The sequence below is a fragment of the Sminthopsis crassicaudata genome, chromosome 5, assembly GCF_048593235.1.
Source record: "Sminthopsis crassicaudata isolate SCR6 chromosome 5, ASM4859323v1, whole genome shotgun sequence".
NCBI lineage: Eukaryota > Metazoa > Chordata > Mammalia > Dasyuromorphia > Dasyuridae > Sminthopsis > Sminthopsis crassicaudata.
This window is the reverse complement of record NC_133621.1, coordinates 280,986,962-281,000,100: the sequence shown is the minus strand read 5'-3', so window position 1 is coordinate 281,000,100 and position 13,139 is coordinate 280,986,962. Positions and strand designations below refer to the sequence as shown.

Below are 13,139 nucleotides of genomic sequence, written 5' to 3'. Positions count from 1 at the left end.
AGCAGGAGGAATACAGAGAGGCCTGGAGAGACTTAAATCAACTGATGCTGAGTGAAATGAGCAGAACCAGAAGATCACTGTACACTTCAACAACAATACTGTATGAGGATGTATTCTGATGGAGGTGGAAATCTTCAACATAAAGAAGATCCAACTCACTTCCAGTTGATCAATGATGGACAGAGGTAGCTACACCCAGAGAAGAAACACTGGGAAGTGAATGTAAATTGTTAGCACTAATATCTGTCTGCCCAGGTTGCATGTACCTTCGGATTCTAATGTTTATTGTGCAACAAGAAAATGATATTCACACACATGTATTGTACCTAGACTATATTGTAACACATGTAAATTGTATGGGATTGCCTGTCATTGGGGGGAGGGAATAGAGGGAGGGGGGGTAATTTGGAAAAATGAATACAAGGGATAATATTATAAAAAAAGTATATATATATAATTAAAAAAATTAAAAAAAAAAAAGAATTTGGCCCCATATCATTTGGTGCATATATGTTTAGTATTGATATTATTTCAGTGTCTATGACAAAGCTTCTTAAATTGAGTCACGAAAAATTTAGCATCAATAAAACTATAAAATATCCCACTAAGATTTAATTCATTATATAAAAATAAACAAGTGTATCCATGTAATTAGTATGGAAATTTGCTTTTGTCTTTAATGAATGGTAATATACATAATATACATACACATACATATACACCAAAAACTGTTTTAAAATAAATTTGTTCATGATTAGAAATAAAAAAAAAAAAATACTTGGTAGGGGGGTAAGAGGCAAGGAAAGGGGAAAAGCATAAGCAGGGGTTAATAGGATGCTAAGCAATATAGAATTAGTCCTTCTAACCATAAATGTGAACAGGGCAAACTGCCTCATTAAGAGGAAGCTGTTAGCAGACTGGATTAAAAGTCAGAATCCTACTATATGTTGTTTACAGGAAACACACCTGAAACAGGGTGATACATTCAAACTAAAAGTAAAAGGGTGGAGCAGAATCTATTATGCTTCAGGCAAAACCAAAAAAGCAGGGGTAGCCATCCACATGTCAGATCAAGCAAAAACAAAAATTGATCAAATTAAAAGAGATAAGGAATGGCATTATATCCTGCTAAAGGGCAGCATCAATAATGAAGCAGTATCAATATTAAACGTATATGCACCAAGTGGTGCAGCATCTAAATTCTTAAAAGAGAAATTAAGAGAGCTGCAAGAGGAAATAGATAGCAAAATTAAAATAGTGGGACATCTCAACTTTGCACTCTCAGAATTAGATAAATCAAACCACAAAATAAATAAGAAAGAAGTCAAACAGGTAAATAGAATACTAGAAAAGTTTGATATGTTAGGTCTCTGGCGAAAGCTAAATGGAGACAGAAAGGAGTATACTTCCTTCTCAGCAGTTCATGGAACCTATACAAAAATTGATCATATACTAGGGCATAAAAACCTCAAAAGCAAATGCAGTAAGGCAGAAATAGTAAATGCATCCTTTTCAGACCACAATGCAATCAAAATTACATTTAATAAAATGCCAGGGGAAAATAGACCAAAAAATAATTGGAAACTAAATAATCTTAAAGAATGACTGGGTAAAACAGCAAATCATAGACATAATTAATAACTTCACCCAAGAAAATGACAATAATGAGACATCATACCAAAATGTGTAGGATACAGCCAAAGCAGTAATAAGGGGAAGTTTTATATCTCTAGAGGCCTACTTGCATAAAATAGAGAAAGAGAGGGTCAACGAATTGGGCTTACAACTAAAATTGCTAGAAAAGGAACAAATTAAAACCCCCCAGAAAAACACAAAACTTGAAATTCAAAAAATAAAAGGTGAGATTAATAAAATTGAAAGTAAAAAAAAAACTATTGAATTAATTAATAAAACTAAGAGTTGGTTCTATGAAAAAAGCAACAAAATAGACAAACCCTTAGTAAACCTGATTAAAAAAAGGAAAGAGAAAAAGCAAACTGTTAGTCTTGAAAGTGAAAAGGGTGAACTCACCACTAATGAAGAGTTAATTAGAACAATAGTTAGGAGCTACTTTGCTCAACTTTATGCCAATAAATTCGATAACTTCAATGAAATGGAAGAATACCTTCAAAAATACAGCTTGCCCAGATTAACAGAGGAAGAAGTAAGTAGTCTAAATAGTCCCATCTCAGAAAAATAAATAGACCAAGCTATTAACCAACTTCCTAAGAAAAGTCCCCAGGACCAGATGGATTTACATCTGAATTCTACCAAACACTTAAAGAACAACTAACTCCAATGCTATGTAAACTATTTGAAGAAATAGGGATTGAAGGAGTCCTACCAAATTCCTTCTATGACACAGACATGGTACTGATACCTAAACCAGGTAGATTGAAAACTGAGAAAGAAAACTATACACCAATTTCCTTAGTGAATATTGATGCTAAAATCTTAAATAAGATATTAGCAAATAGACTTCAGAAAATCATCCCCAAGATAATACACTATGACCAAGTGGGATTTATACCAGGAATGCAGGGCTGGTATAATATTAGGAAAACTATTAGTATAATTGACCATATTAATAATCACATTAATAAAAACCATATGATCATCTCAATAGATGCAGAAAAAGCATTTGATAAAATCCAACATCCATTCCTATTAAAAACGCTTGAGAGTCTAGGAATAAATGGACTATTCCTTGAAATAATAAGGAGCATATATTTAAAACCTTCAGTAAACATCATATGTAATGGCGATAAACTAGAACCTTTCCCTATAAGATCAGGAGTGAAACAAGGTTGCCCAGTATCACCATTACTTTTCAATATAGTACTAGAAACTCTAGCCTCGGCAATAAGAGCCGAGAAAGAGATTCAAGGAATTAGAGTAGGAAATGTGGAAATCAAATTATCACTTTTCGCAGATGACGTGATGGTATACTTAGAGAACCCCAAAGACTCTGCTAAAAAGCTATTAGAAATAAGTCAGAATTTTAGCAAAGTGGCAGAATACAAAATAAATCCACATAAATCCTCGGCATTTTTATATATCACTGACAAAATGCAACAGCAAGAGATACAAAGAGAAATTCCATTCAAAATAACGGTCGATAGTATGAAATATTTGGGAATATATCTACCAAAGGAGAGTCAGGAATTATATGAGCAAAATTACAAAACACTTGCCACAAAAATAAAGTCAGATTTAAATAATTGGAAAGACATTCGGTGCTCTTGGATAGGCCGAGCGAATATAATTAAAATGACAATACTCCCTAAACTAATCTATTTATTTAGTGCTATACCAATCAGACTTCCAAGAAACTATTTCAATAACCTAGAAAAAATAACAACAGAATTTATATGGAACAACAAAAGGTCGAGAATTTCAAGGGAAGTAATGAAAAAAAAATTAAGTGAAGGTGGTCTAGCTGTACCTGATCTAGAACTGTATTATATAGCAACAGTCACCAAAACCATTTGGTATTGGCTAAGAAATAGACTAGTTGATCAGTGGCATAGGTTAGGTTCACAGGGCAAGATAGTGAATAAAAATAGCAATCTAGTGTTTGACAAACACTAAGATCCCAAATTTTGGTATAAGAATTCATTATTTGACAAAAACTGCAGGGAAAACTGGAAATTAGTATGGCAGAAACTAGGCATGGACCCACATTTAACACCACATACTACGATTAGATCAAAATGGGTCCAAGATTTAGGCATAACGAACAAAATCATAAATAAATTGGAGGATCATAGGATGGTTTACCTCTCAGACTTGTGGAGGAGGAAGGAGTTTGTGTCCAAGGGAGAACTAGAGACCATTATTGATCACAAAATAGAAAATTTTGATTACACCAAATTAAAAAGTTTCTGCACAAACAAAACTAATGCAAACAAGATTAGAAGGGAAGTAACAAATTGGGAAAACATTTTTATAGTTAAAGGTTCTGATAAAGGCCTCATCTCCAAAATATACAGAGAATTGACTTTAATTTATAAGAAATCAAGCCATTCTCCAATTGAAAAATGGTCAAAGGATATGAACAGGCAAATTTCAGATGATGAAATTGAAACTATTTCTACTTATATGAAAGAGTGTTCCAAATCACTATTGATCAGAGAAATGCAAATTAAGACAACTATGAGATATCATTACACACCTGTCAGATTGGCTCAGATGACAGCAACAAATAATGATGAATGTTGGAGGGGCTGTGGGAAAACTGGGACACTGATGCATTGTTGGTGGAGTTGTGAAAGAAGCCAACCATTCTGGAGAGCAATCTGCAATTATGCCCAAAAAGTTATCGAAATGTACATACCCTTTGACCCAGCCATACTACTACTGGGCTTATATCCCAAGGAAATACTAACGAAGGGAAAGGGACCTGTATGTGCCAAAATGTTTGTGGCAGCCCTTTTCAGAGTGGCTAGAAGCTGGAAAATGAATGGATGTCCATCAATTGGAGAATGGTTGGGTAAATTTTGGTATATGAATGTTATGGAATATTATTGTTCTGTAAGAAATGACCAAGAGGAGAAATACAGAGAGGCTTGGAGAGACTTACATCAACTGATGCTAAGTGAAACACGCAGAACCAGGAGATCATTATACACTTCAACAACAATACTGTATGAGGATGTATTCTGATGGAAGTGGATATCTTCAACATAGAGAAGAGCTAATCCAATTCCAATTGATCAATGATGGACAGATTCAGCTACATCCAGAAAAGGAACACTTTGAAATGAGTGTAAACTGTTATTTCTACCTTCTGAATCCATTTCTTCCTGTGTAACAAGAAATTTGGTTCTACACACATATATTGTATCTAGAATATATTGTAATATATTTAACATGTATAAGACTGCCTGCCATCTGGGGGAGGGGGTTGGGGGAGGAAGGGAAGAAATCTGAACAGTAGTAAGTGCAAGGGATAATGTTGTAAAAAATTACCTAAAAAAAACCTAAAACCTAAAAAAAAAACTAATGTGATTAATGTGAAAATGAGTTTTCCAAGATAAAAGCACTTCTCTCCCCTACATCAAATTGAAAGGATGGAAGAGATTTAGAAACTCAAAATCTCAGAAAAGTGAATGCTCAAATTATCTTGACATGTAATTGGTAAAACATCAAATGTTATTAAAAATAAAATTAATACATTCAGAGTAAAAGTTCAGAAAGAAATTATCAACATTTTTTTCAATTTCAGCTCAATGAAAATCCAATCTATTACTATTCAATATTTGTAATATTTCTTTCACTGGGAAGTGATCTTTTTTACTCTTTTAGAATTTTTCTTTCTTTCAAATGCTTTAAAAATTATTCTGAAATATCTCTTGCACTTTTGGGAGGGGGCTTTTTCTCTCATGGACTTTTTTTTTTATAGGCATCTAGTTCAGGTCTTGCCACTCTTCCTGCAGAATTTTGAATTTATCTTGCCTCACAGAGAATTTTAGAAACTGAACTGAATGGGTTCAAATGTCCCACTATTGGTCATAATGAAAATAGAAATATTGATGATTCTGTTCAATTTCATATTTATTCATTGTCATTCTTCCAGGTTTGTAGACAAATTCTTTCAGAATGATCTGGCTAGTCTTCATGCAAAACAGCCTAAAGGCTTATTCTCTCCTTAATGGCTTTTCATTTTTTTGCAAAGCAATACCTGTCTTCATCTTCTAACTTCAATTTTTTTTTTTTTTTAAATAAATTGTGTTGTTCTAAGCTTGAGCTAATTTTAGTGCTAACATCTCTCTTTATTGCAGAGATGATATATCCCAACTGATGCAGGTTCTGGGCTATTTTGGCTTCCTCTTTGAGATAATGATTTAGTATTGACGGAAGTTCCCATTTTGGAGGGTTTGATAGCTTGTTTAAAAACAGCAGGTTATAGCTATTATATCCCTTTCATATTTAGGCTTTCTCCTCATTTGCATTAATTTTTATCTTAACACTGGCCAGTCTATGATCTGAATGTCCATAACCATCTAATTCTGAAATTATTCCAACAATGGTAACCAATCATTTTTGTTTGTTAGGATGATATCAGTTTTGTGTTTGGGAGTGGGTGGTTGTAGTTGGGTTTTGCTTTGTTTTTGGTGATATCAAAAATTTTTCTTTCATGCATATGCTAAGATCAAACAAGATCCCATGACACATTCCACCAAAGAGATACTTTTTTTTCCAATAAGCTAGATGTAAATAATGAAGTATATGCTCACCTAAGGTGTTTGCCAGTGCTGTTTAGGATGCTCTGGACAGAGTCCAAATAGAATAGGTTGTATATGATGGAAATGATTTCCAAATACTCCTAGTTGGAGATGACATTTTGCTGACTGCATCAAGTCTTGGAACATGAAAAAGTCCCACATTCAGTAAAAAGAGATTGGTTAAAGTAGATAAAAGTAAGTATTTCCAGATTCTGTGTAGTTTAATGGGCAGCCCCATCTAGTTGGTTTGTCTATAGGTTTGTAGATGTGTTTCTATGTACAGATATACATGCACACATCAAAGCCTGCATGGGCACTGAACAACAACAATGCACTGGTCTCAAAATTGTTGGGGAAGGGAGAGACAATTGGATGTCATTTGAGAAACTTCACAGCACTTCTAATAATCACATTGCCACATTTCATAAGCACTACTATTCTTTCAGGAATTATATTTGGCTATAGTAAAGTTTTTAAAATCCCAGACCCAAACACATGATCTCAAAAGAATGAAAATTATAGATAATTCCAAGGATCCATGGACATATATGTGGTGAATATAAATAGATGTAGGCAATAATGACTTTGATGTAGTAAGTGATGTCAAAGACATGAATGAACAGAAAGAGAGGTGGACTAATCTTGCATTGAAAATAAAAATTTGCACTGGTCCTCAAGTATTAAAAAAACCAAGAGAATAATTCACTATGTTTCCTGGATTCTTTATGAAGAACAATAAAAGTTCTGTAGGAGCAGATTGGATAGAAGGATTAAAAGAAGAAAGTGTCATAAGAATTCACATTCTTGATTAAAGATCAAGGGTCCATTCAAAGGATTTCATAGAATTATCATGCTTTTATTTATTTGCATTTGTCAATGTGCATATTCCTAAGGGAAAGTGAAACAAGTAATAACATGAAATATATGTTATGATCCTCATGAGTGACATTAAGATTATTTCATAAAGAAAATCAATTGAATGAGAGTACAAAACTTTTGTGGGACAATCTTAAATAATTACAAATCAATAAAGAAAACTGCAAATAGTAATCACCAATAAACAAATGCTTAGTATGCCTATAGGAAGTGTTTTCTCTCTTGCAGAATCATAAATAAGAGTTTTTTTCTTTTCATAGGCAGTGTTTGTTGACATTTTTCACCTCTTTGCAATGATATTCAATTTCAATCACTATTGTTTACTAAGCATTCCATGATGTAAATTCCATGACTTAATCTTATTCTTTTAGAGATGTTAATTTTTTTCAATTTTAAGTTTTAGTTACTGTACCTTTTAGCATTATCTAAGGCATTTGCATTTGCTCCATTCTCTAAGAGCAAGTCTGCCATGTTGATGTTATTTCTTGAAATTGCCAGCAAAAGTGGTGTGAGGCCTTCCTGCAAAGTCAAAATAAAGATATCTTTATATTAAGCAAGAATTCTATATTTAATTCAATTCAGCTTATAACATTTTGTAAACATCTTGTGAATTTGCTAATGACACGTTAATGGAACACCAGCGTTAGAAGACCAGAGCACAAATCCTTTATTAATTAATTCCTATGTGACCATAAAGCAAATGATTTCACCTCTCTGGGTCCTAAGTTTCTTTACCTGTAAAATGAAACTAGAGATCACTGGGATTCCTTCTAGTTTATAATATGTAACAATATTTTAAAAGACAGAAATTCAGAATTTGTTGAGACCATTTCATATTATGCCATGAGTGTCTCCCATTCTTGTCACTTTCATTTCTTTTTTTTAAAATTAATTTTGTAATTATTATATTTTTGACAGTACATATGCATAGGTAATTTTTTTTACAACATTATCCCTTGTATTCCCTTCTGTTCTGAATTTTGCCTATCTTCCCTCCACCCCTCCCCTAGATTGCAGGCATTCCCATACATATTAAATATGTTACAGTATAACTGAGATACAATATATATGTGCAGAACTGAATTTTTGTTGTTGTTGTTGTTGTTGCAAAGGAAGAATTGGATTCTGAAGGTAAAAATAACCTGGGAAAAACAAAACATGCAAACAGTTTCCCCTCATTTCCCAGTGTTCTTCTCTGGGTGTAGCTGATTCTGTCCATCATTGATCAATTGGAATTGGATTAGATCTTCTCTATGTCACTTTCATTTCATAATCAATTATTGTCCAAATGAAGCCAAACTTATTTCCACAGACCTCTACTAAAAGAAAGCTATATCCTGGTTGGGTTTAAAGTTGACTAGTTATCTTTACCATTCCTCCTGAATTTATAAATTCAAAACAATCACAACCACAACAACAACAAACAAAACAAATGTTTTAAAATTTTGCCTTAAGAGGGTTAAATCTGGAAGAAAGCCATTTGCCTAGTATTTTCCCTCTCTTACCAACTTTCCTAGAAAGAAAATGACTTTAAATGTGTAGTCCTTAGGATCAAAAGAACAAAACAAAACAAAACAAAAAAACAAAACACAACAAAACAAACAAACAAAACAACATGTACTTAAGAATTTGTTCCTGTGAAAATTTTGTCTCTGTGTAGTGATACCTAGTAGGAACAAATCGTTTAAAATCTGCTTTGTTATACAAGAGGTTAGCTTCTACCTTATTTTTTGCTTCAATATCAGTCGGGTATTGAAGTAGTTTTTTTGCTATGAATTCATTATGACCTAGGACAACATAGTGAAGTGCAGTGTTGTTGTTGCCATCCCCAAGATTAGGGTCTGCACCATGTTCAAGCAAGATTGTTGCACACTCCTTCTGCTGACATTCTATTGCCTGTAGATATAACATACACAAAGAAATAACAAAGCAATATAAAATTTAGTATATTCAAGCATCATTAGGGATATTTAAAGAAGTTAGCAAAAGCTACTAAATATTTACTAACTTTTAATTTTCTTAATCACAGAAAGAAATCAACATGCATTTCATTGACCATCACGGTTAACTAATACATACCTTTATTAACGGTGTTCGACTGTCATTGTCCAACAAATTTAGTTTGCAATTTTTCTCTACTAGGAGAGATACAACATCTGGATGTCCATTGGCACAAGCCAGGTGAAGAGGTGTTCTACAAAAATGAGGGAGTAATATGATTGTTTGATAATGTACTACAACAATCAAAATTTTACCATTTTAGGATAGTTTTAATGTAATATGTATTATTATTCTTATGCCTAAATTATAAATAATTTCCAAAAATAAATGGGTACTACTGTCCCCTAAAGAAATACAAAATATGCATTAACTCTCATTGCTGGTATGGTAGACAAAATTGCCAGGGATGGATGGGGTGGGGTGGAATATATTCAGGAGGTAGATTTACATTTCATTACAGATTGCATTAGAAATTTGCTCCGTTTCTGACCTGTGCTAAATCACCTTTCCTCAGGCAATTTGCTGACCCCTTGCACCTTGGCACTTACCATATTGGTTACCAAAACCAATGGTAACCAATTGGTTACCATAACCAAAAAATAAGAAAACAGATTTTTAAAAATAAGAAAATAGAACAGATTGTGAAACAACTCATAAAAAAGCAATAGATCTATAGAGAAAATAAAGAAGAGAAAATATAAGAACTGGACTGCCAGAAAATTATGACAAAAAAGCAGCTCTTCCAAATCTTTTCATCCCTTTTCAAACCTCCCATAGTATACTCTGTTCACCTTTTCAGCTAATTAAAAAAAAAAACCTACTCATATTTTACTGGGGAAAAAAATTGAGACCATTTCCTGAGATCTCCCTCTTTCACCCTCTTTCTCACCTAACTCATCTAAATATCTTCTACCATTATTTTTCATTTACCTATCTCATATGAAGAGGTAGTCTTTTTCCTTGCCAATAAAAATGCCTCTTTGTATACAAGCGATACCATTCTATAATACTTACCATTCCTCTTGTCACTTATCTTCAATCTTTCATTGCATCCTGGATATTTCCCTGCTTGCCTACAAAAATCCCCTTGTCTTCTCCCCCCTTCCCCAAAGTAACTACACTTGATCAACTGATGCCTACTATCATCCCCCATTTCTCCTGTCTTTTGTAATTGAATGTCAGAAAATTAAGGGTTTTTTTCTAAATTCTTCACTGAATCTAATGAATCTATCTCTTAATTAACAAATCTTTTTCTTTATTCTCATTTTAGTAACCTCTGGTGTCTTTGAAAGTGCATTCATTTTCTCCTTAATATTCCCTTCTAAATTGTGTAACACTGCTTTCTCCTGGTTCTCTTCCCAAGTATCAGATTCTTAGGCTTCTTTGCTTAAGTCCCTTTCTTGATTAACCTCTTAGCATAAGGTCAATCCCTACTGCACTATTCCTTTGTATCTATATCTATATATATATCTATATCTATCTATCTATCTATCTATCTATATATATTTATATCTATATCTATAGATCTATATCTATAGATCTATAGATCTATATAAAACACAGGTCTTAATAAAAGCACAATTAATTTTCTGCCTTGAATCTTTCATTCTTCATAGATCGTGTCCATATTTCACCAGCCCAGGGCAGCTAAGTGGCACAATGAACAAGAGTTCTGGACTTGGTGTCAGGAAAACTCTTCTTGAGGTCAAATGTGATGTTAGATAAGTAAAGTTTTGTGACCCTGAGGTTATTTGACCTTGTTTGCCTCAATTTCCTATCCCTCAAAAGGGGGTTGAAGGAAATGGCAAAACATTCCATTAACTTTCCCAAGAAAATCCCCCAATATTCTTAAGTATAGCCTGACAAAATCGTTTTAGACCTGTAAACAATTCAGCAGATGGGAATAGTATTTGCTTCCACGTTGCTACTGATCAAGAATATGTTGGCCTGACGAAATGACAAATGGAGTTTCCAATTCATTAAAAGTGGCTAGGTAGGAAGGGGAAGTGAAGCCCGCTTTGGGGACTTGCTATCCTGACCCTGTCCTAGGTGCTGAAGTGGTTTGATTTCCCGATGGTTAATTGGGATGCACTTCATCTACTCCTGTGCAGGGATGTCTTACCTAGGGTTTGGGCTTTCCCTTCTCTCCTTCTAACCCAACCTTTGCTCTTACCGCTTCACTTTATCCAGATCATTCACATCGTTTTTTCCCAGCAGCAGTAGCTGCTGCACCTTCGCCACATCTCCACGCAAGGCAGCTTTGTGGATCTTTCTGAGGTCCTTGCTCCGGATCAGGTATCCTTCGGTGGGGTAGGGTGTTTGGACCCCAAAGGAACTCGAAAGCTTGAAGGGGCGAGATGGAAATTGCCCCTTCTTCTTGCAGAAATTGAAAATCTTCATTGCGGAGACAGGCTTTAGGCTGAGGAGTCCTCGTTCGAGCCCCTCAGCCTACTCAGAAGGGGAATTAAAAGGGGGTATTAAAGGGGGAATTCAATGGGGGTATTTAAGGGAAAATTAAAATGGAAACAAAGGGGAATTAAAAGGGGAAATAAAGGGAAAATGAAAGTGGAAACAAAGGGAGAATTAAAAGGGGAAATGTCAATAACTCGAGACTCGAGATTTGGGGATCTGTGAACTCGCAACAGTTAATAACCGATTCAGCACTAGAGCTGATAGCAATCCTGGCAATGGCCGGAGGGAAAGTGATGCCTTTATCAGGTCCGAGGTTCACGAGGATGCAATAAAGGGTCAAGGCACGCACTGGTGAGCGCACGGATGCCAAATCCGTTAGCTCTCAGCTCGAGGAGTCCAAAGCTCGAGGGCACGAGGATGGGTGAGACCTGGAGCTCTTGCGTTCAAATCTCGAGACCTGTTTTATTTACTTTTGTAATGAGCAAAGCACTTCCTCTCGGAGCCTGGTTTCTTCTGTAAAATGATCTTCTACTCGATAATCTCCCAAGGTTCTTGCAGTCCTTTTAACAATTCTGTGAAACTGAAGGAAGCGACCCTCGGGGCCCAGATGGACAAATACAGTCCAGTGCCTCTTCTGATTCTTCCTACCCCGTAAGTGTGTCGGGGAAGCATTTGTACCGGACAGACAGCCACACATCTGGTGTCAACCATGTAGCCCTCGGTTCAAGACCATCCCTACAGAATTTAATTTTCCTTATTGGTGCTCTTATTAAAGGAGGGAGAAGGGAAGGATTTCAACACTTTCTATGCAATGGAAAGAGATACCCCTTCTAGTTTAAATATAAACATAAAGATTTAAACATACCCTAAGGCTATATAGACGATAAAAGCCCCATTCAGGTGTGGGCTAATGAGATTGCCTCCGAGTATTGTGTTTTTATGGAAGTTTAAGTCACTTGGAGGGATTTTGATGAGGTCTGCAATAATGTGGGTAGAAGGTCCCAGTATTTTGTTTTACTGACTTGGGTTCAACGTCCCAAACGTAAGAAAATTTCTTCAAAAGGAAACAATGCAGGTCATGCTCTTGCTAGTCTTGTTTTTTTGCCCTCTCCTGCTTTTCCCTGTGCCTATGTTCCATTAATGATGTGAAATGTATCCTGTGCACATCGGCTCATACTGATTTCTTTCAGCTCCAGATTAACTGAACCTAAAAATACAGAAATGATACATGCTGCTCCTGCTGCTGCTGCTGATAGTTCTCCTTGTCATCTTGTCTTCTCTTCCTCCCTCTTCATCTCCATTCCCTTGTCTCCCCTTTCCCCCCTCCCTTCTTCGTTTTTCTCTTTCCCTTTTCTTCTTCCCCTTCCCTTCCCCCTCCTCCTTTCTTCTCTTTTCCTTCTCCTAGTCCCTCTTTCCCTCCCTCTAGTCCTGCATTCCCTCCCCTCCCCTCCCTTGCTTTTCCTTCTAGTCGTTCTTTCCAACAAACCAAAATATCAATTCTGCCTGTAGGTCTTTTGGTCTCCGTAGGGATTACTTGTGATCCAGTTTGTAAATCCTGTGGTCAACATCTAGGTTATACTTGTGAGATGGCTCCAACAATATCTATTTAAGGCATAGTCTCCA

General features: G+C 35.2%; 1 protein-coding gene across 2 annotated transcripts in view; it reads right to left on the bottom strand.

Moving 5' to 3' along the window:
• LOC141544744 (uncharacterized) overlaps window positions 1-12,438 on the bottom strand; it is a 43,613-nt gene extending 31,175 nt beyond the window's left edge. For both annotated transcript variants that reach the window (XM_074271250.1, XM_074271251.1), the window contains exons 1-4: window positions 11,278-12,438; window positions 9,183-9,297; window positions 8,826-8,999; window positions 7,516-7,622 (exon numbers count right to left, since the gene is read on the bottom strand). In XM_074271250.1, the coding sequence (XP_074127351.1) occupies window positions 7,516-7,622; window positions 8,826-8,999; window positions 9,183-9,297; window positions 11,278-11,504 (623 nt within the window). In that variant the 5' untranslated portion in view covers window positions 11,505-12,438. The remainder of the gene's footprint in view (window positions 1-7,515; window positions 7,623-8,825; window positions 9,000-9,182; window positions 9,298-11,277) is intronic.
• Between the last annotated feature and the right edge of the window lie 701 nt (window positions 12,439-13,139).